This window comes from Malania oleifera, chromosome 11, assembly GCF_029873635.1.
Source record: "Malania oleifera isolate guangnan ecotype guangnan chromosome 11, ASM2987363v1, whole genome shotgun sequence".
Lineage (NCBI taxonomy): Eukaryota > Viridiplantae > Streptophyta > Magnoliopsida > Santalales > Ximeniaceae > Malania > Malania oleifera.
Window position 1 is genome coordinate 15,773,359 of NC_080427.1, and position 27,440 is coordinate 15,800,798.

The window sequence follows — 27,440 nt, forward strand, 5'->3', positions numbered from 1 at the left end:
TATGTAGTAGTAAGGATTATAGTGAAGTATAGTTCTTGGATGTTTAGGTTTTGGGAACTCGATTCGTAGTTTTGGAGTCGTAGAGTTCGCATTTTGGTATTCGGGAAAAGGTAAGGGGATTTTGTTTATATCAGTTATATTTTGAAATCGGAATTGACAAACACGTAGTTTATGATTATATGTATGTTTTGGTTACTTATTTGGAAAATTTATCGAGTGAAAATGCGGGATTTTTGGGTTACAATTTTTGGAAAATTTGGGAGTTTTAGGTACCATCCTTATTTTTGTTGAAAAATCGTATATTGTATAAAATTGTAGTAATGGGATGATCGTACCTATATTTGTATTAATCTATATTTCTCGAATTGAAAACGATATGATTTGTTGTATACTCAAATAAGTGTGGAATGAAATGTTGTATGTAAAATGTTCCAAGTTTTGTAAAACAACTAGGGGTGGCTAATTATTTTATGTTGATGGGTATAGGAACATGAGTTCCAAAATTGTTCCAAGTTTTGTAAATCAGCTAGGGGCGGCTAATTACCGTACGCTAATGCCATGTCTTGGCTAATTACCGTGGGTGAGAGTGTTCGGCTCTATATCCGAGGGTGTGAAATATCGTCAATTTGTTCCGACTAGTCATCAATGAGTGTGAGTGAACACCATATTGGCAATGATATCGCTGTGAGGATTCGGTTATTGCAGGGTATCAAGTGCTTGAGTGTGACAACACTAACCGTATATTTGGTATCGTATGTACGAGAATTGGATTGTGAAAAAACTGGAACTGTATCATGTTATGTTTTATGTTGAAATAACACTTGCATATCACACACTGATATAACCCGATGTCTTCCTTACTGAGAGGTGTCTCACCCCGAATATAAAAATGATTTTCAGGTCCTTCAGGTAGCCGAAACTAGCATCCTAGCGTTCAGGAGCGTGGGTGTCGGTTAGGTACATAGAGTATTTATGTAAGTACAAATTCTGTAATTGAGTTCTCGTTGTTGGGTTTTGTAGACACTCGGAGTATGTATGGTATTTTGGAATGTAGATTATAGTTATGTATAGACTCTAGTATAGTATGTTGTATGATATGACGTATGTATAAAAAGAATATTTTCGCTGCGTATTTGGTGTGTATGTGAATGTGTATAGGGTTTACATGTACCCCATGGGGTCGGACCCTCATTCAGTATAGTATCATGTATGTTTAATTGATACAGAGACAGGTTAGGTTACTAAATTCACACCTGGGGCCCATCTGCTGGTTCAAGGCGTGACATGGGGGATTGAGAATCCATAGAACCAACACCTTCTCTATCACACTCGCGCTCGTCAATCTCCACAACCTCCTCCTCCTCTCTTCCAACATCACACGCAACCATAGACTTCAACTCAACCAACTTCTCAAACCCCTATTTCTCCAACCAACTTCCCCTAAAGCTCTCCCCACTCGATCCTCTGAGGCCACTACCACTACCAGATAAGAAAAATATGCAGAAATGTAAAAACAAAGAGAAACAATGAGGCAAAGTGCGATTTGAGAAAATTGTGATCACACCCTACTCTCTTACAATTTCATTTACTTCCCTTTAATTAAAGCATGATTTAAACAATTTGTCTATAAATCTATGTATATAAAATTATGTGCTTAGAAGTGAACTTAGTAAATTTAGTTGATTTTAAGCACTCAGGTGTCCAAGTCAAGCATATGAGGTCCAAATCAAATGGGTTCAGTCCTGACACATTCGTGACATTGAGTTGGACATGCCGGAGCTGATGTTGCCCAAAAACTCCTCCTCCGGAGCTTTTTACGCACTCAGAAGTAAAGTTAGAATACAAATAAACTTAGAAAAGTTAGTGGATTTAAGCACTCAGGTGTCCAAGTCGGGCATATGAGGTTCAAACTGAGTGGGGTTAGTTCCGACACATATGTGACTTTGAGATGGACGTGTCGGAGCTGACGATACCTAAAAACTCTTCCTCAATTGAAAATTATGTGCTTAAAGGCGAACTTAGTAAACTTAGTTAATTTTATGCAGTAAGGTGTCCAAGTTGGGAATACGACATTCAAACCAAGTGGGGTTAGTTCCAACACGTCCGTGACATTGAGTTGGACGTGCTGGAGCTGACGGTGCCCAAAAACTCCTCATTGGGAGCCTTTTACACTCTTAGAAGAAAAGTTAGAATACAAACTTAGCAAACTTAAAGGATTTAAGCATTCAGGTGTCCAAGTCGGCCATACGAGGTCCAAATTGAGTGGGTTCAATCTCAGCATATCCGTGACATTGAGTTGGACGTGTCAGAGCTAACGGTACCCAAAAACTCCTCCCCGATTGAAAGTTATGTGCGTAGTGAACTTAGTAAATTTAGTTGATTTTAAGCACTCAGATGTCCAAGTTGGGCAGACGAGGTCTAAACCGAGTGGGGTCAATACCGACACATCCGTTACTTTGAGTTGGGTATGCTAGAGCTGAGGTGCCCAAAAACTCCTTCCTAGAAGATTTTTTCACACTTAGATGTAAGTTAAAATACCAAAAAACTTAACAAACATAGTGGATTTAAGCACTCAGGTGTCCAAGTCGGGCATACGAGATCCAAAACGAGTGGAGTTAGTCCCAAAACATCTGTGGCATTAGGATTGACGTGTCAGAGCCGACGGTACCCAAAAAATCCTCCATGGTTGAAAATTATGCTTTTAGAGGCAAACTTAGTAAACTTATCTAATTTTAACCACTCAGGTATTCAAGTCAGGCATATGAGGTCCAAACCAAGTGGGGCAAGTCCCAACACATCTATGACATTGATCTGGAGGTACCGGAGGTGACGGTGCTGAAAATATCCTCCTTAAAAGCTTTTTACGCACTTAAAAGCAAAGTTAGAATACATGCAAACTTAGTGAATTTAAGCACTCAAGTGTCCAAGTTGGGCATACGAGGTCCAAACTGAGTAGAGTCACTCTCGACATGCCTGTGACATTGAGCTTGATGTGTCGGAGCTAACAATGCCAAAAAACTCATCCTCGAGAGCTTTTTATGCACATATAAGTAAAGTTAGAATACAAATAAACTTAGCAAACTTAGTGGATTTGAGCACTCAGGTGTCCAATTCAGGTATATGAGGTCCAAACCGAGTAGGGTCAGTCCTGACACGTTCATGACATTGAGCTAGATGTGCTGGAGCTGACAATGCCAAAAAAACTACTCATTAGGAACTTTTTATGCACTTATAAGTAAAGTTGGAATACAAACAAACTTAACAAACTTAGTAGATTTAAGCACTCAGGAGTCCAAGTTGGTCATACGAGGTTCAAACCGAGTGGGGTCACTCCCGACACATCTGTGATATTGAGCTGGACGTGTTGGAGCTGATATTACCTAAAAACTCCTCGCTGGTTAAAAATTATGCGCTTAGATGTGAACTTAGTAAACTTAGTTAATTTTAAGCACTTAGGCGTCCAAGTCAGGCATACGAGGTCCAAATCGAGTGGACTTAGTCCCGACACATCCGTGCCATTGAGCTAGACGTGCCGGAGCTGATGGTGCCAAAAAATTCCTTCCCGTAAGCTTTTTACGCACTTAAAAGCAAAGTTAGAATACAAACAAACTTACTAAACTTAGTGGATTTAAGTACAGAGGTGTCCAAGTCAGGCATACAAGGTCCAAACCGAGTGGGGTTAGTCTCGACATGTCCATGACATTGAGCTGGACGTGCCGGAACTGACAGTGCCCAAAAACTCCTACCTAGAATCGAAGTGGAATCTAGGCTAGAATTTTTGAGAGTCACTTTAAAGTCTAAAAGGTTTATGATAAGTAGGAATAAGATAGAACATGCGAAATGTAATTTCAGTAATGTAAGTAGTAGCAATAGGGAGAAGATTATACTTGATAATCAAAAGGTTAATATCATTGATAAATTTAGATATCTTGGATATATTATGCAAGATGAAGGAGAAATTAAAGAAGACGTAATACATAAAATTAAAAAAGATCGGGTAAAATGGAGGAGTGCGTCAAGTGTGTTATGTAATCGTAGAATACCATTACAATTAAAAGGAAAGTTATAAGGCGACTATAAAGCTAGATAAGATTTACAGTTCAGAATGTCGAACAGCTAAAAAACAATATGTACAAAAAATAAAAGTTGCTAAGATGCGAAAATTAAAGTGGATGAGGTAGGGATAGACCTAAAATAACTTGAAATGAGATAGTGAGGAATGATTTATCAGCTTTTATTCTAATAAAGGAAAATATTTTTGATTGGCGTGAACTAACAAAAAATGATTCATGTACTTAACCCTAATTAGTGAGACTTAAGGCTTGTTATTATTGTTAATAGTTTTGAAATATTTTTAAAAATAAAGGATAATAACAAAATTAAATAGTTTATGAGAAAAAAAGAGTTAAAAGTTTCAATTTTGTAACTTTTTAAACTTTTAAAAGTTTAGAATAAAATTAAAAATTAACTTTTTAACGGAGTTAAATAGTTTGTTAGAAAACAAATTAGTTAAAAGTTTCAATTTTGTAATTTTTTGAAACTTTTAAAAGTTTAGAGTAAAATTAAAAATTAACTTAAAAAAAAAAAAAAAAAAAGAAGCTATCTATCAAGCCAAATTTTTAATTTTAAAAATAAAAAAAATTGAAATAAAAAAACCAAACTTACTCTTAATTTTTTTTTTTTAAAGTAAAAATTAACTTTTTGAAAGCTGAAAAAGCTGTTTATAATGTAGTTTTTATTTTTAAAAATGGGCCAAGCTCCCCCTTAACCTCCCTCGTCGTCTCGGCTCTTGCCCCACCATATGCTCTTTCGAAGCTCTTCGCTAAGCCGTTACGCTGTGTCCGTTAATGGCGAATTTTTATACTAACTTCATACAATACGTTGAAGATCAACTGGACAGTGAAGCGAATGGGGATGACTTCCCAGACCAAGGTTGGTACGGCGGTGAAGATTACGAGTACGAAGAAGAAGAGGAAGAAGAAGAGGAGGAGGAGGAGGAGGAGGAGGAAACGCAGGATGAGAATCTTCCAGACGACGGATCGCCTGGGGTTTCAGAGACCCGTCCTTGGCTCATTGTGCCGGCGGAGGCGGTGAGCCGTCGCGATTCAGAAAGTGCGGTGGAGGAAGAGGATGGCAATGGGGAAAGAAGGGAGGAAAGGGCGGCGGCGGTGGCGTCAATGCCAACGTCGAACAGAGGTGTGAGCAAAGAGGGTTGTGCTGGAGGAGAGTGCAGTCAAGGTGAAATTGACGGGCTGTTTTGCCCTATTTGCATGCAAGCTTGGACTAGTGAGGGCGAGCATCATATCTGGTGTGAATGTTTACTCTTTTCTTCCCTGCTTAGTTATTTTTCGATGATATTTTGTGTCCACTGCTAGGAATTTCTTTTATATAGTTGATTTCTTCTTTCTTGATCTTTTACAATTGTTGCATAGCGTCACGAGCCCAACTTGTTCAGGACATCATGCTTGCCTGTGTCTGCTTGTTTCATGTGGGATGAGTTTTCATCATGTAAATAGCAGTGTAGGGTTATTTTTTCGAAATAATTTTCTCCTATTCTAGAGAAAAGGTAGTATGACTTTTCGATCACTTTGATATTTCCTAGTGCCTGAGAATAGCAAAGAAAGCTCTTTAGGGGAGGGTGAGTGTTCATCAACTTATAAAACTCACTGGCTATTGTCAACGTATTTAACTTGTTTGCCTCCCTTGCTAGACACACAATGTGAATGGAGGTGCTATTAATGAATTATGTTGCTTCAATGTTAACTACTTAAGTGCCACTGTTTTCATAAATTGCTTTCTACTTCCGCTTATATTTGCTTGAATGACAATGAAAGTGTTTTGTGGGTGAATTATGGTAAACAACAGACTGACTAATTAAACAAGAGGGATTTAGCTAGTGTCACACGGTTCACTCACAAAGGTGTGAAATATTCGGTCCATGACACCTGGTATCAGAGCTCGATTAGTTGCTACGTGAATTAAGTTGCTTTTGTTGTGGGATTGGTAAAGCTTTCGTAAATGACCATGCCAACCAATGTTGAGAGAATTAGTGTGCCGAAAGCACAGACTGAGATGACAGCCAACAGTGTAGCCATAGAGGTGGCCCAATTGATTAAAAAACATGCGGATGAATTGGAGGGATCACAAAAGCATCAATGGAGTTCGATGGTGGAAATGTTAGAGAACTTTTACCACACTATGGAAACCTTGCAAACAAATAAGGTGGTAGAGGATGCAAGGAGGATAGGCAAAAAAGGAGTGGTTTTTAAATTGGATTTTGAGAAAGCATATGAAATGGTCAATTGGGGTTTTCTGCAGAAAGTTATATTGAAAAAAGGTTTGGAGAATCTCTTGGGCAAGTGGATAAGAGGGTGTCTTAGCTCTACTATTATGTTAGTGATTGTTAATTGACAGCCCAAGGATTTGTTTCAAGAGGGTTAAGGCAAAGAGACCCTTTATCCCCTTTCTTGTTTACTCTAGTTGCGAAGGATCTTAGTAGGATAATTTCTTGTGCCCATGACTTGGAGATTATTAGTGGCTTGTCTATAGGTGGGGAGGGGATGAAGGTGTCTTATCTTCAGTTTGCAGACGATACTATCTTGTTCCTTGAGAATAATGCTATAAATTTTCAAAAGGTTCTAACTTTGCTTAGAATCTTTGAGATAATCTCAGGGCTGAAGATAAATTTGTCTCAGAGTGATCTAGCTGGTATTAACTTGAGTATTATGGAGCTTGAGATTTTTAGATCTTTAGCAAATTGTCTCTTTGGCTTGGCCTTTGTCTTGGTCTTCCTTTAGGGGGTAATCCTTTATCTGATGTTTTTTGGGATCCGGTGATTGAGAGAGTGGGGAAAAGATTAGTGGGGTGGAAGAGGGCTTGTCTTTTGCTAGGGGTAGACGTACTGTTATTATTGCCTCCTTAATTAATATTCCTATTTATTTTCTATCTGTTTTCAAAATTCTCTCTAGGGTGGCTAGGAAGTTGGAGAAGATTATGAGAGATATCCAGTGGTCGGGTATTGGTGAGAATAAGAGAGACCTAATTAGTTGAGATGTTGTTAAGATGACTAAGTCAGAGGGGGGTTTGGGCCTTGGTGATGTGGTTTCTAAGAACATATCCTTAATAGGGAAATGGTTATGGCGGTTTCCTTTAGAATCATACCCTATGGCACAAAGTAATAAAGAGTAAATATGGCAATACATAAGAATAGATGGGATTCCAAAGAGATTCGTAATGCCACTCATGCTTGGAAGTTTGTTTACAAGTTTCTAGTCTTTTCTTTCCTCACATGTTTCAAAGCAGGTATTGGGATAAAATCCAATTATGGGACCCGGACCCCACATACATGGGGCTTTGTGCACGAGGCTCCCCCCCCCCCTCCCCCCTCCGAATTTTTTTTTTTATTTGGGTTGGTGAGTCTTTGTTGGAGCTGTTGGTGCCGTGTCTGTTTAGACTTTCCTTTGGGGGGGGGGGGGGGGGATACAAGGCTTTGGATTGGGGACGCTTCAGGGTCTTTCTCTTCAAAGTCTTTCTTTTCCAATCTCATTAAATCAACAAATCCTAGCCCTTTCCTCTTACACGAAGCTGTTGGGAAAGCAAAGATTCCTTTTAAAATCCAGGCCTTCATCTGGACTTAATTCTTAACAAGTTCAACGCAAACGATATGCTACAAAAAAGGAGACTTACAAAGCCCTTAGTTCAGACACTTGTATGTTGTGCAATGAGTCTAATGAGGCTATTAATCATTTGTTCACTCATTCTAAGGTAGTTAGATGCACGTGGATCAATTTGTTTTAATACTTTGATGAGGTTTGGATGGCTCCAACTACAATTGAGGATTTTTAAAAGGTGAAATTTTTTGGGGTTTCAGGAAGGAGAGAGAGAGAGAGAGAGAGAGAGGATATTTTGGGACTCTGCTGCTCTCACAATTTTGTCGTTGCTTTGGCTGGAAAGGAATGCTAGTGTTTTTAAATATCAAAAGACTTCTCCAAGATTTCTGTGGGAGAAATTTATTTTCTTGCTTCTTTTGGGCTCATTCTTTTGTGGTTTTTGGGGGTCTTTTGCTGTCTGATATTCAAAGGGATTGGAGGACAGATTTGATGAATTTGTTTCACTTGCGCTTTTTTCTGGGGGGGATTTCTCTTGTCCTCATTTCATTGTAATTTTTTTTTTTTTTTAATAGACTTATCTAAAAAGTATATGTTTCTTTTGTTATCATAAAAATTATTATTATTATTATTATTATTATTATTATATGTTTGTTTGTGTTCTGCAGCTGCCTTCCTTGTGGGCACATATATGGTATGTCTTGCATCAAGAAATGGCTTGAACAACGCAGAAGTTCTGGAAGGGTATACTTGTTGTTGAATTTTTCTTGAATTGGAGTTAAAAATGGACGATCCCACCCTTGACTTTGGATTGCAGGAATCTCATTCCAATTCCAATTCCGTGTCGGAATTGGATTGCTGTAAAGGCCCTGCTTTTCATTCTGAGTACTCTTCTCTAGATTCAAAATCACATTTTGCAGGAATCAAAATAACATATAAACTACAATTTTGCAGCTCAAACGGTACCTTGCATATTCATGAAAATATTTACATATACATGTAAACATACACAAACACATGCACAGATGGACAGACAGATACAGACACAGACAAAAACACACACCTACACCAGAGAAGTGTACATCATTAGATATTATTAATAAAAATAAAAAAAACATATAAAATTCTTATAGATTAAAAAAACACTATCGATATTATTATATTGTATGTTCAAAGGGTATTTTTCTTGTGTCTGTATGTAACAAACAACAATAAAATAATTCCAATTCTGATTTCTTGTTGAACTATATATTTTCTTGTGTCTGTACGTAACAAACAACAACAAAATAATTCCAATTCTGATTTCTTGTTGAACCAAACAGGAGATAGAATTTTTGAATATTTTTTTGGTTCCATTGCGTTCTGAATTTGATTCTGATGGCAGTTGCGAATAAACTGCCCTCTCGTTTTTAAGTTGGCATAGACATGTGTTTTCTCTTCATTGTATTGACATTCTTTTTTTTGTTAGTGTCCTCAATGCAACAGGAAATGCATGTTGAAGGATATTAGGAAACTTTATGCATCAAGGATTGTCGTTGTTGATGAAGAATCACAGCAGGTAAAATTTAATTTCATAGAAATAATAGTTAGAAAAAGCTCTTGATATAACTTATTATGAAATGATGGTACTTTTTGTTTGCAGGAAATTAAATCCCTTGAGGCTAAATGTGCTTCTCGGGAGAGAGAGGTAATAAAATATGCTAGCAAAAGCTTTTGATCAAATTTTTAGCAAACAGGCCAGCCATTTTGGAAAATCATAAATGGCTTGTGATTCTATTCTTAGTTTCAGCTCCTCGTAGACTCTACGAGGTTGCAACATGGGTAGTTAAGTTGGATTGAAGCCTGAAGGCCAACAGTGGCACTTAGGTATCTCACAGATTGTATCCAGCTTAACCAACACGGGCTCCGTTCTGGTGGTTCAGTTCAATAGATTGTGGTGGATAATCACCATTTTTGCAGTGTCTTGTGATTGAACATATCTTGGAGCAGATTTTACAAAATGTTATATTAATGGAAGGGTTTTGAAATGATTAACAAAGAGTAAGAAAAAAAAGAGAATTTGCTTAAAAGCAATATGCTTAATGAAAATTACTAAACATAATATAAGGTTTGAAAAGTTCAAAATCATTTGAAGCTTGGGCCTCTTGTCTTGATTGTAATTGACTAATTGTTAATTGTGTGGCAGCTTGTTTTACATTATGTCATTAAGGGGTTATAAGGGTAAAAATGGCATTATATGTTTGAGAACACTCCTTAAAATGAGGAGTTCTCTTATAAAATAGGGACTCTGGGAGTTGTGGACATTGTTTTAAAAATTGGTTATTGATGGCTTCTGAACCATGATGGGGGCGATATCTTGAGGGTCCTCCAATTCACACCCCTAAGGGTCATTACAGGCCGTTACAACCTGCAGGCCATTATGGGCCGTTACAATGTTAGACTGGCTGTGAGTTTTGAGTCCTTTTCTTTTTTGTATTTTCTTCTCTTTTCCCTTCATTGAAGCTTAGAAACTCAATTTTAATTTGATGAATTTTAGTTACTAGTTTTTTTTTTCATTGAATTTTATTTTTTTTGGGTTTATTTTCTTTGACATTTTGTATGCATTTAAAAAAAATTAACATTCAAGCAAATCTAACATTTTTCTCCTATTAAATTTCACATGTTCATATTTTTAGTTCTTTAATATTTATTTTATTGTTTTACACTGAATTTGGAGACAATTATGTTCTATACAGTATGCATTTTTGTTCTTGTTTAACATATGAACATTTTATAGTGTATTTTTTGGATGACAAAAATTCCACTAAAGACTAAAAAAGTGCAAAAATGTCATTTTATATTTTCTATGTTAAAGATTTTCTAGTTTAAACTTTACTTATAATCAATAAAAGTAGTGAAAAGTAGCAAATGCATGCTTCTTAGGCAATAGCAACTGTCATCCAAGATGACATCCAACACATGGAGTATATGTTATTGTTAGAGGTTATTTATGTCTTTTAGTAATATTATTATTTAGTGTGTTAGTATGTTAATTAGTGAGAGTTAGTAAGGGTATTATTGTCATTGGAATGTATTTAATTTGTATTATAAATAGAGTGACATGCCTATCTTCAAGTTAGCTCATTAATTTTAATAAAAATCTTAACATGGTATCATAGTGTGATCTAACCTAAACCTTATTCTTCTCAGCCATAGCTGAAAAAGCCATTCTTGCCGTTGTCCTTCTCAAAGCAACCTCCACTCATCATTATTTCACAAAACCAACCATATACCTAAACACAACACAACCCTTCGAAGCCTAACCCCACAAAACCCCATTGCCAGAAAAGCTCCCACATGCCTTCACTTGCCAATGGTGCCAACCTCACATGTCGACACGTGAGTGAGTTTTCAGCCACCTTTTTCTTTTTCTTATTCCATGTTCTTATTCCTTCTCTAGATAATATGATCAACTTGTCAAGATTTTTTTTTGGCTAAAAAGTTCAACCTTTGTCAACCATGTACTCGCGGTACTCCGTTAATCTATGTTTGGGGTTTGTGAAGGATTCTTTGTGAGTTTCTTGGATCAGTGGCAGTGTTTATATGTCCAGTTGTGAGGCTGTGGTAGTGTTATATCAGTCGGTAAGTCATTCACCTTGTCCGTGGTTGTGTCGGTGCTTCACATAGTTTGTGATTGTCTTGATTAGTTTTGTTTGTTCTTCTTGTTTGGCATTGGTGTGGTTGCTGGTTTGTGAGTGTTGAGATGGAGTCTATGAATCCCAAAAATTTGTTTCCTACTTCACTGCCATGGATAACGACTCAAAAGTTGGATGGAAAGAACTATGATCAATGGTCTAAAGTTATTCGGGTTTATTTAGCAGGATTAGGAAAATCTAACCTCTTGCTCCAATCTAATCCCTTTAATGAGAAGAGAAAAGAAGTGTGGGTTCAAGAAGATGCCTTAATTGTTTCCTTCTTATAAAATTTGATGGAGCCATAGATTGCATGGATGTGTATGCATCTAGATATGTGCAAGGAGATTTGGGATTATGTCAAGCTTCTATACTCTAGTAACTTTGCATGTATGTATGATTTATCTCAAGAGTACTTTCAGTTATAACAAGGAGACAGGAGTATTGCAAATTATTTTGGAGAGATGAAGTGTACTCATGAGGAGCTTAATGTTGTGCAACCTATAATTGTTGGCGTTTGTGAGATGCAAAAGCAGAGGGAGCAAATGACAGTCCTTCGTGTTCTAGCGGGTTTGAGACCTAAGTTTGAGGCTGTCCAGTTCTAGATTCTTAGTAGGGCCGAGCTGCCATCATTTGTTGATGTTTTATTCTTGTGTCCTTCATGCTTCCTTTAGCACGCATTCTCTTGCTCTTGCATTTGGCTTTGAGAGGACAACCTTTGGTAGACAGGGTGATTCTAGTTCTCTACCAAACAATTGCAAAAGTTATCGAGGTGGTTTGAGTGATCGTGGTGATGAGGTAGAGGTACTCCTTGCAAATGCACTCGTTGTGGACAGAGTAATCATACTATTGAGTAGTGTTGGGATCTCTTCGATAGACCTTCATGTGCTGCCAATGTAGCTACCACCGAATTCATACCTTAGGGTGCAGCCAATGCAGCCACGACTGACTCCTCTCCTTTAGGGCTGAGTGGGGGGCAACGTATTGTATCCATGTTAGAGGAAGAGTATTCTAAGTTCTAGCTATATCAAGCATCACACAAGCTTCTCTTCCCATTGCATCTCTTGCGCAAATAGGTAATCCCAAAGTATGCTTGTCATTTAGTACTTCTCGTCCAAGTCCTTAGGTCATAGACTCTATTGCTACTGATCATATCACAGGTATACCTAACTTCTTCTCCACTATTCAATATCCCGCAAATTTACCTTTTGTTACTCCTACTGATGGATCCACCACTGTAGTCAAGGGAATTGAGACTATAAATGTCATTTCTTCTATTTCTCTTCCTTTGGTTTTGTATATTCCCAAATTTCCTTTTAAACCTATTTCCATTAGTAAGATTACTAAATCCATGAATTGTTCAATGACATTCTTCCCTAATTATGTGGTTATACAGGATTTGAAGAAGACGAAGATGATTGGCGGAGGGCGTTAAATTGGTTGATTCTATCACTTTGAGTCGCTCTCTCCTTCTACCACCTGCACTGCTGTTGCCATACCTTTCCAAATTCATTGTCGCTTTGGTCATCCTTCACTGGAAAAGTTAGAATGTCTTGTTCCTAGTTTGAGTTCTGTGTCTAGTGTTGATTGTGAGTCTTGCTAGTTGGGAAGGAATTTACGCTTCTCTCTCTCTCTCTCTCTCTCTCTCTCTCTCTCTCTCTCTCTCTCTACCGCGTGCGAAAATTTTCTTTCCCACTTTTGTGCGTTCATGCTTTGGGAGTTTGTGCAGTATCTGATGCTAAAGCAATCACTTTAGATCGGGAAAATCCTTTGATTTGCGATTAGATATTGTGGGTCAACGTGACCTTAGTTTAGTTTATATTTATATTGTATAAAGCAGCTATAAATAATGTTGCAAATCAGGCAGCATGATGGCACTAAACACTTGCCTGAAATTCTAGCAGCATGTTCCTGAAATTCTAGCAGCATTTAAATGCTGAAAATCTGCCTTAAAATGTGACATCAATTATGTAAATTTCTTCTATATAATGAAAGCAAATCCTATGGAAGGGAATAAGACCAAAATTAACATGGTATCAGACCTACTGCTGCTTCTTTGTACCCTGTTTTACCCTGGTTTTGAACCTACTGCTGCTTCTTTGTACCCTGTTTTACCCTGGTTTTTAGTTCAAAACCAGAGTATTTTTGCACTTTTTCTTGTTCAGCCTTCATTGCTGAAATTTCTTAGAGTAGTTTTTGCACCTTTATTTTTTGTTAAGCCTTCATTGGTGAAATTTCTTGGAGCAGTTTTTTGCACTTTTTCTGTTCAGCCTTCATTGATGAAATTTCTTAAAGCAATTTTATTTATTTATTTATTTTTTTATACACTTTTTTTGTTCAGCCTTCATTGCTAAAATTTCTTAGAGTAGTTTTCGTTCTTATTTCAATTGTAGCCAGCCTTCATTTCTGGTACAACAAAATGAAGCAGCATCACAGGAGTTAGGCGGTCTCAACCAAGAAGAGATCAAGAGGGTGAGATCTCTTATTAGCAATCTTGACAAGCCTTCAACAACTTGCTCATTGGCATATTCAGGACGAGGATTCCGGGAGGATGATTGGACATGCTAGAGAATGGGATGAACTGTACTACCTCGAAGCACCGAGTCAGTTAAACAATACTAAGGGGTTAAGTAGTTTAGTGTTTCAGAGTATTGTATCCCAGTTGGGAATGGAAAATACTTATTCGTCAGCTTGTGGGTGAGTGTGGGAAAACGTGAGCTTAGTTTAGTTTATATTTATATTGTATAAAGCAGCTGTAAATAATGCTACAATTCAGGGAGCATGCTGGCACTGAACATGTGCCTAAAATTTTGGTAGCATGTTCCTGAAATTCTGGCAACATTTAGGTGCTGAAAATTTGCCTAAAAATATGACACCAACTATGTAAATTTCTTCTATATAATGAAAGCAAACCCTATGGAAGGGAATTAAGACCAAAATTGATAGATAAGGTTGGTGAGATCGTGTCTTTGTTCATGGTTGAGAACAATGCTTCTCATAACAGATGGGTTAGATTTACTAGGGAGGTTCTATCTTGGTTTGCTGATGACATACTTACATTCAGTCAATTGCAAAGGGGGTTTCGATTTATTTGATTGGGTATTTTGAAGATTTGGATGTTGATTAAATGGGGGAAGGTTGGAAAGTATCTGGAGTTAGGGTTGGGATGAAAAGGGAAGAGGTTTTTAGTAGTTAATCGTCAAGGTGAAAAAGGCGATGGTTGGCAAAATTTCATGAGTGTCTTCTATGAGTCAGCGAAGGATTTTCGTGAGGAATCTGTGAGTTTATGCACTGATAACTCTTTATGACGCAGATCATGGAGTCAGGTGGCGTCGAAGGCAAAAAATCGTGTAGGTGAGGGTTACAACAGCCATGTCCATCTCGTGAAGCAGGATTTGAAGTTTGGGAAGCAAGAGTTGTGTCGTTGGTGTGAAGACCAGTTGCATTTGAATGAATTGAGAACAAGAAGGAAGATAAGGTTTTTGATGGAGCATAGATGATCATATAGGCAGCTAGGGTTTTTGATGGAGTTGAGATGATCTGATCGACAGCTAGGGTTGCTTTTGGGGAGGAGGCAATGAAGAGATTTGGGTTGGGTTGGGTTGCATTCTTCTCATTTTGGACCTAGCCCACGTAATTGAAAAAGGTGGTATCTCATTTTTAACTATATTGGGCCAATTATTTGAAAGGGCTCCTTGTTCAAGAAAGGATGATATGGGCTCTAGTTTGGATCCCAAGGAAAGCCTATTATGGACTTCCCACAAAAGGGGCTCGGTGATAAACAAATCCATAATTCAGAAATCAAGGGCCTAAGTTCAGTATTGTTGGTTTTGGAAAATAGACAAGCCCAAATAAGCGCTTTGGTTTCAGAGAAGACAAGTACTAGGAAGGAGAATGATTTATCTTCTAGTAACGGAAATGCGTTTTAGCTTCTAATTAATAAAAATATTATCTAGCCTCTAGTTACTAAGGATATGATTCGAATTGTCCAAGAGTCGTAGGATGTTTAGGATGTTAGAAGACTAGATTTGTTTCAAGCATGTGTTGATGAAACTTAGTTTAGGCTCATAGATGTATTAGAAGGTGATGTGGAAAAGATTAAAAGGGAAGCAGGATGCTCATTGAAAGGCGGCTTGTTGGGGTGCTAAAATGAAGAAGATTTTCAAAGGTAAGAGAGAAAATTCTGGTGAGTCAACTACAAAGGTACTAAGGAGAGACCCCAAGGGTGAGTTCAGATTATGGAAGTTCCTTGAGCTGAGAAGAATGTCAGAGGTTCTAATAAAGATTAGAAAAGGTAATGTGGTGAAGAATTAGGAGGATTTTTTAGAGTTGGAATGTGATGATAATAGGGATTTTGATTGTGCTGAGGAGTTGTTGTTGGATGAGATTCAGGAACAATATGGGTATGTTTTTTACTCATGCATTGAGTTAGGGGATTTACCTCATGTTCACCCACCCCTATTGAAAGGTCTGGCGAGTGTACCTATTTTGGACAATGATGGTTGGCAAATTAGTTTCAGTGTAGGGATGGAATTTGTCCACACCATTGGACGAGAGTTCGAAGGAGGAGAAAGAAGCTCAAATTCTTATGCATGAAATGAATTTAAAGCTAAGTGGTATTGGAGGAAATGTAGTGCATTTGGACGTGGCAAAAGTCGAAAGGTGAAGGGTAAAAGGGAATTGCTGAATTTGAAAATTTTAGTAAGTTATGATGGAAAGGGTTTGAAAAGGAGGTTTCTTGGTTATTTTTAGTTAGTTCTTTTATTTTTTTTTGGGATCCAGTGTTTTTTATTTATTTTTTCTTCTTTTTTGTTTGGTGGACTCCTTGTCCCCCACACATTGTATCTTATATTCTTTCTATCTAATATATTTTATTTTGTTATAAAAAAAGTTACATCTTATAGTCTTATTTCTACTTATCCTAAAGCCTCTAGATTCAAAATTTGTTCTTTGCAACTCTAACTTATATTTTGCTCCACTCCTACTTTCATCAATTAGAACAATTTCATCTACAAACAACAGACACCATGTGATCTTGTTTTAGATATTCTTATGTCATTAAAACAAAAAGATAAGGGCTTAAAGAACCTTCATGTACTCCTATTGTGATTGGAAATTCTCTAATTCGCCTCCTTCAGTGCTAATGTTAGTTGTTACTTTATCATGCATATCCGTAATGATATTAGTACATCTACTACATACTCCATTTTTTTCCAAAACTCACCAAATGACTTCCCTAGGTTCTATGATAGACTTTCTCTAGGTCAATAAAAATCATATGCAAGTCTCTATTCTTTTTCCTAAACTTTTCCATTAACTTTCTTTGAAGATGAATAATTTTTTTGTTGGCCTCCCAACCATAAAACCAAATTGATTCTTTGAGATCCTCATTTCTAATCTTATTCTGTGTTCAATTACATTTTCCCATAGTTTCGTCATATGACTCAATTTTGATTGTGCGGTAGTTATTACAATTTTGAATATCATCTTTGTTTTTTTATAAAGGCATTAACATGCTTTTCCTCCAATCCTCCAACATTCTCTTGGTTTTTATAATAATTTTGAATAGATTTGTTAACCATATACTTCCAATATCCTCTAAACATTTCCAAACCTCAATTGGGATATCATCCTATCCTACAAATTTTCCACTATTCATCTTATTTAATGCCATATTTACTTCAATAACTCCAATTTTTTGGATAAATATCTTATTTTAGCTTTTTCCTCATTTGTCAATTCTTAGTTCAGACTTTCAATTCTGTTTTCATTGAACAATTTATTAAAGTATCATCTCCACCTCTCGTTTATGTCTTTCTCTTTAACTAGGACATTATCATTCTCATACTTTATGCATTCAACATTACCTAAATCTTTGCACTTTATTTCTTTAGCTCTAGCAAGTTTATATATGTCCATTTCTCCTTCTTTTTGTATCTAGCCTAGTATATAAATTACCACAAGCTCAAATGATTTTTTTTTTCCACCAAATTCTTATACAATTTTGCCATGTTTAGTTTCACTAATGATTTTTTTTTTCCACATCTTTTCTTGCCTCTTTATACTTTTAAGGTTTTTTGTGTTTCTGCAAATTTGCCATATTTTTAAGTCTTTATGGCTTTTTGGACATCTTGATTTCCACCGCCAATTTTCTCTACTGCCTAAAGATCTTCCTCTAGATTCATTGAAAATCTCTTTTGCTATCTTTTTAATAGAGTTAGCCATCCTATTTCACTAACGTTTCACCCTTATCCCCTATTGTCCAATACTCCTTTTTGATGATTTTATCTTTAAAATTTACTATATTTTATCTTTAAATCTTTTCTCTTTTCCAGATTCTAGTACGATGTGATACTAGAAATCTATGTTGTGTAATCAAGCTTTCACTTGTAATAACTGTGTAGTCCTTACAAGATAAATGATATCCTCTCCTTGTTAAGAAAAAATTTGTTTGATTTGTATTTTGTCCAAGACAACATCTGAAATTTGGTTGTCTTTAATGGAAGCAAATTGAGTCCTACCTATTGTCTCCCCCAAAACCTCCTACAACATGACTTTAGAATTAGACGTAATCTTGTACAGGCTAGCGAGACAACTTATGGGCAAGAAATCCCTTGCTTTCATTGATATCTATTTCTTTGGGAAAAGGGTAGTGAAGGTATGCACCCTATTACCCACAATCCAATTTCTATGAAATTCTTTAAAAGACCTCATGATGTCCTTATGCAAGATCTCCCAACTCTCTTGATAGAAGACCATCAGGAATCTGTTAGGGTTGGGGGCTTTGAACCTAATGCATCTTCGTCACTATTTTCCCAATTTCTTTTACTTCAAAAGGTCTCTCAAACCAATGACCAGAGCTTGCCTCCATCAAACGCCTCCAACATCAACCTACTTGGGTAATCTTTAGTAAATAGATGTTTGTAGAATTTCACAATCTCCTCTTCAATCTGAGTATGATCCCTAGCCACATTGTTGAATCTATTCCAACTACTTATTGACATTCTTCCTCCTACCGCTAGCTATTCTATGAGAGAAACAAGAATTGCAATCCCCTTTAGCTGATTACACCCTCGATTGCTAATGCCAACTCATATCCTTCCTTAATAACATCATCTCCAAGTCATTGCAAAGACTAGTCCTTCTGGTCATATCCTCCTCATCTAGCAAACAACACTCCCTTAACCTATCTAGCGCAACATTTTTAGCAAGGATGTAATTCTTCGCCTCTTTGGCATTCCAAAACACATCTTTGTTCCATTGTTTCAACTTCATCTTTGCAAACTTCAGCTTTTGCATCGGTTTGGACTCCTAGCCTTGAATCTGATACTCCCCTCACCAGCCCTTCACACACTCCCTAAATGAGGGGTGTGCCTGCGTTTTCAAACCTAAATGGGGGTTTACCCCAACTACATTGGGTTAGAATCTAAGAGCACAAATAGTGGCTTGAGACAGGTCATGTGAGGGACTCTAAACTACTTTTGGAAAAAAGTATGTTCACATGTTAGTGAACATGAATCTATTGATACGTGAAGATGCCCATCTTGCTTATGCTATCCATGTGAAATGACTACTGCTGAGAGGAACCTGAGGCTGCATTCATGTTCAAACCTCCTTGTACTACTAGTGAGCCTAGAACTGTCTAGTTTGTCCTTGGAGTTGGAGCTGAGTAACATTGAGGTCATCAATGACCACCACATCGGACTACATATGCCAAAGACACTAGATAACTCTTCAAAAAAGGTATGTTGCAAGGATGAAGAGTTTGAACGTGAAACCTTACCAGTAACTTTTAAGATCAAGCAAAACCAATAGTGTAAAGGACCCCACAAGACGCTCCTCAACAAACAACCTTCATGCCTCCTATCACCATTTGACCCTTGAAGCACCCAAGAGGGAAGAAATGCCCAATTTCTCGCTCAAGGCATCTTTACCTCCTTACCACCAGCAAAACCTTTGATTTTGGTGAAGAATGACCTCCATAGAAGAAGGGCAAACCAACTGTTCATTAAACACAACAAACAACTTATTATGCAAAAACAAAGAAAATGGCAATGGAAAAAAAGATACGAGTATTGGTCCCATTACCCCACTACTATGAAATCAAAGCATGTACACATGGAGATGAGCTTCATTATGCTTTCTTTTTTGCAACCAATATTTAGCATTGGAAACTGCGTACAATGTAAAAGCTTTAAATCTCATTTTTCTGTTTGTTGGAAGAGAATTTGTTATTTTAATAATTAGGTTGTGTTAATGGGGTATTTTTGTCCTTTAAGACTTTATTATTAGTAATAATACATGATGGCATACCTAGAGTTGTACGTAGACTCTAGGAAACTGCTGCTCATTTCTTTCCTCTCTTTTTTCTTCTCCTCGTCTCTTGTCTGCTTCTCTTCTTCTCTCCTCCATCTCTAACTTTGCAACATGGTATTAGAGCATTGATCTCCTTCAAATCTGATTTATCTGAATCAGTTTTGAATCTTTTGATACTCAGTTTTTTGTTTTTTTTCTTTGTCCTCCCCTAATTAGTTCTCAAATATGATTTTGTGATTGGTTTGACAGTTATTTGAGGACATCCTCCCTCTAGGTTAGGTTGTGTAGCTCCTTGGCAAGAAGCAATATGTTTTCATGGTGATATACTTATGTGATGTTATACTCTGTTTCTAGTATACTGCTGTTATTGTTCCTCAATCAACCTGTTTGTGTTTTGCTAATGGTTCTGTTTTGATGATGTGGATTCATGATTGATTGTTGGCAATCTTGTATTGATTGCTTGTTGGTTTCGGTTGGTGTTCAAATATTTATTTCATGTTCTTCTCTGCATTTGTTTCAAGTTGTTGCCAGTCGTAATGTTGGGAGCTGTTGCTGGGTTGTTTATTAAATGTTTGCAGTACTTTTAACTGTTATAGGGGAAGTTTTTGAGGACGAGGATGACGTTTGGATTATGGCCATGGCAATGGTTGTGCAATATAACGAGGAGTTCGCATGGCAATTGTCGCATTTACATACATTGTGGCAAGAAAAATCATACCATTAATTCCCTTAGGAAACAAGGTTGGGCCAACAAATCATGTGGGAAAAACAAAACAAAGGCAAAGAGCAGCACTAAAATTCCCCCCCCCCCCCAATTTTCTTTTTCTTTTTCCCTATGATTTTCAAAAAATTTCGGGGGAACTATTGAAATTTTTGACAAATTCGAATTTTTGTTCAAAATTTTCCGAAATCTTGAAATTTTGTTCAAAATTTACTGAAATCTCGAAATTTCGTTCAAAATTTATTGAAATGTCAAATTTTCGGTTGAATTTTTGCAGAACTGAATTTGTATCTCAATATCGTTTTGTGACCCCTTGAAATTTGAAATTTTGATCGAAATTTCAACATTTCGACTGAAATTTAAGTCATTGGTCTATCCTTTGTTGATCAGTTAACTCTAGGAATGGATAATTTGGATCTTGGTGCTATCAAATATATCTTTTTCAACTATTCGTATACTAAAAAAGGATATTGATGATATAGTCCTACTTTACATTGATTCTTTGTCTCTGCTTGTGTCACCTTTGAGTTTACACCATACTACTCTGATTCCTTGAGTTCTGTTGATCTTAATGAGTTCCTTCCTATGCCTTAACTTCTAGATCCAAACCTAGTATATGTGCCCAATTCTCCTACTTCTTCATCTAGTTTGAGTCCTTCCTGTCGCTTGGGTCATCCCAATTTGTAGGTATACACACGTCGACTCAAGGGGAAAGTTCCTCCTCTAGCTTCTACTACTGTGTCTCTAGTTCCCTTGTCAGGTGATCTTATTTCCCATGATGTTGATCCTCCTATAGCTGTTCGAAAGCAAAAAACGCTTGGGTGATCTTATTTCCCATGATGTTGATCCTCCTATAGATGTTCGAAAGCAAAAAACGCTCGGGTGATCTTATTTCCCATGATGTTGATCCTCTTATAGCTGTTCGAAAACAAAAAACGCATTTGTACCCAACATCGGATCTCTAGTTTTGTTTGTTATGATTTCTTGTCATCATCTTATTATTGTTTTGTTAGTACTCTATCTTCTGTTGCTTTTCCACAATCTATTTTTGAAGCCCTATCCCATTTTGGGTGGAGAACAGCAATGGTTGAAGAGATGCGTGCACTACATGATAATGATACTTGGGATTTGGTACCCCTTCCTCCTGATAAATCTGTGGTTGGTTGTTCTTGGGTGTACAATGTGAAAGTCAATCTTGATGGTTCTATTACTCATTTAAAGGCCCATTTTGTTGCTAAGGGCCTGTTTTGTTGCTAAGGGGTATACCCAGGTGCATGGTTTGGATTATTTAGACACATTCTCTTCGGTTGCTAAACTTGCCTCAGTACGTTTGTTCATTTTTTTAGCCACCACTTGTCATTGACCTCTACATCAGTTAGATGTGAAGAATGCTTTCCTACATGGTGATCTTCATGAGGAGGTATATATGGAGCAACCACTTGGGTTTGTTGCTTAAAGAGAGGGGGGGGAGTTAGGCTTAGTGTGTCGACTTAAGAAATCATTGTATGGATTAAACAACCTCCAAGAGCATGGTTTGACCATTTTAGTGTTGTAGTACTTGCGTTTGGCCTTCATCGGTGTGTAGTAGATCACTCTGTATTTTATCGTCATATTCCATCTGGCGGAATTTTGCTTATTGTGTATGTAGATTACATTGTGATTACTGGTGATGAGGATTGAGGCATCCAAGACCTAAAGCTTTTCCTATAGAGTAGTTTCAAACTAAGGACTTGGGACAATTGAAGTACTTCTTGGGTATAGAAGTATTGAGATCTCGTACGGGAACTGTCTTGTCATCGATAATATATGTTCTTAATCTTTTAGATGAGATGAGGCTGTTGGGATCTAAACTTGTTGATGCACCCATGGATCCCAATAGTTAGTGTCAAATATGGGTGATTTGTTGCATAACCCAAGTCGATACTGGAGACTTGTTGGAAAGTTGAATTATCACACAGTCACCTGATCAGATATATCCTTCGCAACAAGTGTTGTGAGTTAGTTTCTCAATTCCCTGAGAACAAGTCACTGGGATGTAGTAATTCTCATTTTTGAGATATCTCAAAGGTGCACCAAAGAGAGGTCTCTTATATTAGGATCAGGATCACACTCATATTCAGGGATATACAGATGCATATTGGGTCAAGTCACCTTCCAACCAAAGATCCACAGCCAAGTATTGTATCTTTGTCGATGGTAATTTGGTGTCTTGGAAAAGTAAGAGAGAAACTATGGTTGCGAGGTCGAGTGCCGAGTCATAATGTAGGGCTATGACGTATATTATATGTGAACTTGTTTGGCTGAAGAACATGTTGAAAGAACTAGGTTTTCCATATTCTCAGCTTATGGAGTTGATGTGTGACCTTCGAGCTACTATTCATTGCCTCCAACCCTGTCTTTCATGAGCAAATAAAGCATATTGAAGTTGATTGTCATTTTATTTGAGAGAAACTTGTACAAAAGCTCATTACAACCACTCATGTGAAGTTTGAGTTTCAGTTTGCTGATTTGTTCACTAAAGCCTTGGGAGATGCTCGTGTGAAATTCATGTGTAACAAGTTAGGAGCCTGTGATATATATGCTCCAACTTTAGGGGGAGTGTTAATGGTTATTTAGTCGTTTAGCATTATTATTAATTGTTAAGAGTTTGGTGAGTAATACGTGTGAATTAGTAAGGGCATTATGGTCATTCCTATTGTACTTGACATATATTATAAATAGAGGGAGAGACTTATCACTGAGTTTAGGTCTTCCATTTTACTTAATTACTTAACCAGAAAACCAAATTGAAACTTATTTCGATCTAGTTTTGGGCTGGTTTTCGATTTTTAGGTAATTTTTGTACTTGGCATTCCGAGAAATGCTACATGATGCGTCTAATGTGGAGAAACTTCTCTATCTTAATTATATTTTCAATTTTTTTATTATGGTATTTACAAGGATCATACCTTCAATAATTGAAGGTAGTGTCATTTAAGGAATCATTATTTTAGTTTATTTAGGTTCCATAGCATTTAAGGTTGCGTTTGATTCGCAGTTGGAATAGGATTTGGAATGAGAATCAGAATCGGAATTCACTGGAATAATATTAGATTCATCTCTCATGTTTGGTTCAATATAGAATCAGAATCAAAATTATGTTTTATTGTTTGGTATATATAGATATAAGAATCAAAAATGAATTTAGTTAATATAACAAATTTGTTCAATTAATTAAATATGAAATAATAGTATCATAAATACATAATTATCTACAATATTATTTTATTAGGCTATATAAAAAATGATTTTTAGAATAAAATCATTTTGATAATCATGTACTTAATTATACTTTGTGTATTATATTTTATCATATTTATTATTATTGTTTTTATACTATGTTATTAATATTATATTTTACGTTATATTTATAAATATTATATTTTAATATGTAATTTGTTAAATTTAAATAAAAATCTCATATACTATACCACTATAACATAATTTATTTTTTTATAGAAAATGATAATATAATAAAACAACCACCATAGCATTATATTTTATTACATAATAATATTTTTTTGTATTTTATTTAATTATTAAAATATACTATTATATATTTGCGTTAATGATATTAATAATATTAATTTTATCTTATTTTAAGGTTATACATAATAATGTAATAAATAATCATACCACAATTACATCATAGTATTTTATAATTTAATACTATTATATTACTTTTTTGTATTATAGTATTATTATATATAATATTAATATTAATAATAATGGTTAAAATACTTTATATTATAATATATAATATATAATATATTATTGTATATTTATATTTAATGATGTCTTAAATATAATTTTCTAGATTTATGTAATATTATATATATATTAATATTATTTTTTATATTTATGCAATATATATTGTATTATATATCACATTATAAATAGTAATATAATAAATCAATAATCATAGAATAAGTATATCGTAATATTTTAACAACTAATATTGTTCTATTAATTTATATATGTTATAATATTATTATATGTAATAAAAAATATTAATAATGATGGTTTAGTGTTTATATTAAAATATATACTAATATTTTAAATATTAATAATGATATCACAATGTTAATTTTTTAAATTCATGTAATATATATATTATATTATGTTATATAAATAATTATGTTATAATAAATGCTGTGTTTTCAGGCGTCCTCTATAGAGGAAAAGATGCAGGCGCTTGAAATGAGGACCGAGGTATTGGAAGGGCAGGTGCAAGAAATGAAACCGCAAATGGAAGAAATGATGCGCTGGAAAGCGCGGATGGAAGAAATGTGGCGTCAACATTATGGAGAAGCTGTGGGTGGCTCATCCTCTCATTAGTGTGCATGTAAGTGTGTGTATGTGTATAAATATATATATATATAACTATGTAAGTGAGTGCGTTGTTTGTCTGTTAATGGGTATGCATGCCTTGCTAGCATGCGTGGGGACTAATACATGGTTAGCATGAATTCATGTTGTGCATCTTCTTCGTTTCTCTTACTATGTTGTGGTGAAATTTATGCTTCTATGTTATATATTATTAAACAACACAATACGAATGAAATAGGAGGAGGAAGAAGGAGAGGAGGGCAATGGGGTTCCTTTGGTAGTGGGAGTGGACTCAGGGGATCGAGAATCCACAGAACCAAAACCTTCTCTATCACACTCGCGCTTGTCAATCTCCACAACCTCCTCTTCCTTGCTACCAACATCACATACGGCCATGGACTCCGACTCAACCGACTTCTCACATCCCTATTTCTCAGATCCTCTACCCCTAAAGCTCTCCCCACTCGATCCCCCGAGTCCACTCCCACTACTAAATAAGAAAAACACACAAAAATGTAAAAATAGAGAGAAACGAGGCAGAGTTTGATTTGTGGTAATTGTGATTGCACCCTTCTCTCTTACAATTTCATTCACTTCCTTTTGATTTAAGTATGATTTAAGCAATTTGTCTATAAATCTATGTGTATAAAATTATGCGCTTAGAAGTGAACTTAGTAAACTTACTTAATTTTAAGCACTCGGGTGTCTAAGTTAAACTTATGAGGTCCAAATCGAGCGGGGTTAGTCTCAACATGTCCATAACATTGAGTTGGACGTGCTGGAGTTGACGATGCCTAAAAAATCCTCCTCAGGAGCTTTTTACGCAATTAGAAGTAAAGTTAGAATACAAACAAACTTAACAAACTTAGTTGATTTAAGCACTTGCGTGTCCAAGGTGAGCATATGAAATCCAAACCGAGTGGGGTCAGTCTTGATACGTCTGTGACATAGAGTTGGATGTATTGCAACTGACGGTACCCAAAAACACATCCCCAGTTGAAAATTATGCGCTTAGAGGCGAACTTAATAAACTTAGTTGATTTTAAGCACCCAGGTGTCCAAGTCGGGCATACAAGGTCCAAACCAAGTGGGGTAAGTCCCAATACGTTCATGACATTGAGCTGGACGTGCCGAAGCTGACAGTGCCAAAAAACTCCCCCCGATATCTTTTTACACAGTTAGAAGCAAAGTTAGATAACAAACAAACCTAGCAAACTTGGTGGATTTAAGCACTTATCTGTCCAAGTTGGGCATATGAGGTCCAAGCCGAGTGGGGTTAGTCCCAACACGTCCGTGACATTAAGCTGGACGTGTTGGAGCTGATGGTACCTGAAAACTCCACCCTGGTTGAAAATTATACGTTTAGAGGCGAACGTAGTAAACTTAGTTGATTTTAAGCACTTAAGTGTCCAAGTCAGGCATATGAGGTCCAAACCAAGTTGGGTTAGTTCTAACACGTCAGTAACATTGAGCTGGACGTGTCGGAGCTGATGATGCCTAAAAACTCCTCATTGGGAGCTTTTTATGCCATTAGAAGCAAAGTTAGAGTAAAAACAAATTTAGCAAATTTAGTGGATTTAAACACTTAGGTGTCCAAGTTGGGTATATGAGATCTAAACTTAGTGGGGTTAGTCCCGACACGTCTGTGACATTGAGCTAAACTTGTCGAAGCTGACGGTACACAAAAATTTCTCCTCAGTTGAAAATTATGTGCTTTGAGGCAAACTTAGTAATTGTAATTATTTTTAAGTACTTAGGTGTCCAAGTTGGGCATATGAGGTCCAAACCAAGTGGGCTAGTCCCGAAACGTCTGTGACATTGAGCTGGACATGCTGGAGCTGACGGTGCCTAAAAACTCTTTCATGTGAGCTTTTACACATTTAGAAGCAAAGTAAAATTAAACAAACTTAACAAACTTAGTGGATTTAAGCACTCAGGTATCTAAATTGGGCATACGAGGTCCAAACCCAACGGGGTCAGTCCCCACACGCCCATGACATTGAACTTGATGTGTCGGGGCTAACGGTACCCAAAAACTCATCTTTGGTTGAAAATTATGCGTTTAGAGGCGAACTTAGTAAACTTAGTTGATTTTAAGCACTTATGTGTCTAAGTCAGGCATACGAGATCCAAACCGAGTGGGATCAATCTCGACACGTTCATGACATTGAATTGGACGTGCTAGAGCTGACGGTGCCCAAAAACTCCTCCCTAGGAGCTTTTTACGTACTTAGAAGTAAAGTTAGAATACAAACAAACTTAACAAACTTCGTGGATTTAAGAACTCAGGTGTCCAAGTCGGGCATACAAGGTTCAAATCGAGTGGGGTCGGTTCCTACACGTTAGTGACATTGAGCATGATGTGTCGGAGCTGACGGTGCCCAAAAACTCCTTCTCGGGAGCTTTTTATACACTTAGAAGGAAAGTTAGAATGCAAACAAATTTAGCAAACTTAGTGGGTTTAAGCACTCATGTGTCCAAGTCGAGCATACGAGATCCAAATCGAGTGGGGTTTGTCCCAACATGTCTGTGACATTGAGCTAGACGTGCCGGAGCTGATGGTGCCCACCCCGGAAGCTTTTTACGCTCTTAGCAGTAAAGTTAAAATACAAACAATCTTAGCAAACTGTGTGGATTTAAGCATCAGTTGTCCAATTCAGGCATACGAAGTCCAAACGTAGTGGGGTCACTCTTGACATATCCGTGACATTGAGTTGGACGTGTCGAAGCTGACGGTACCTAAAAACTCTTCCTTAG

At 36.6% G+C, this 27,440-nt stretch overlaps 1 protein-coding gene across 1 annotated transcript in view; it reads left to right on the forward strand.

Moving 5' to 3' along the window:
* The first annotated feature begins 4,801 nt into the window (after nucleotides 1-4,801).
* The window catches only part of LOC131168670 (uncharacterized), a 159,269-nt gene continuing 136,630 nt past the window's right edge, over nucleotides 4,802-27,440 (forward strand). Inside the window, exons 1-4 of the mRNA XM_058128286.1 lie at nucleotides 4,802-5,308; nucleotides 8,276-8,351; nucleotides 9,076-9,165; nucleotides 9,250-9,267. Coding sequence (XP_057984269.1) covers nucleotides 4,848-5,308; nucleotides 8,276-8,351; nucleotides 9,076-9,165; nucleotides 9,250-9,267 — 645 coding nt within the window. The 5' untranslated portion in view covers nucleotides 4,802-4,847. The remainder of the gene's footprint in view (nucleotides 5,309-8,275; nucleotides 8,352-9,075; nucleotides 9,166-9,249; nucleotides 9,268-27,440) is intronic.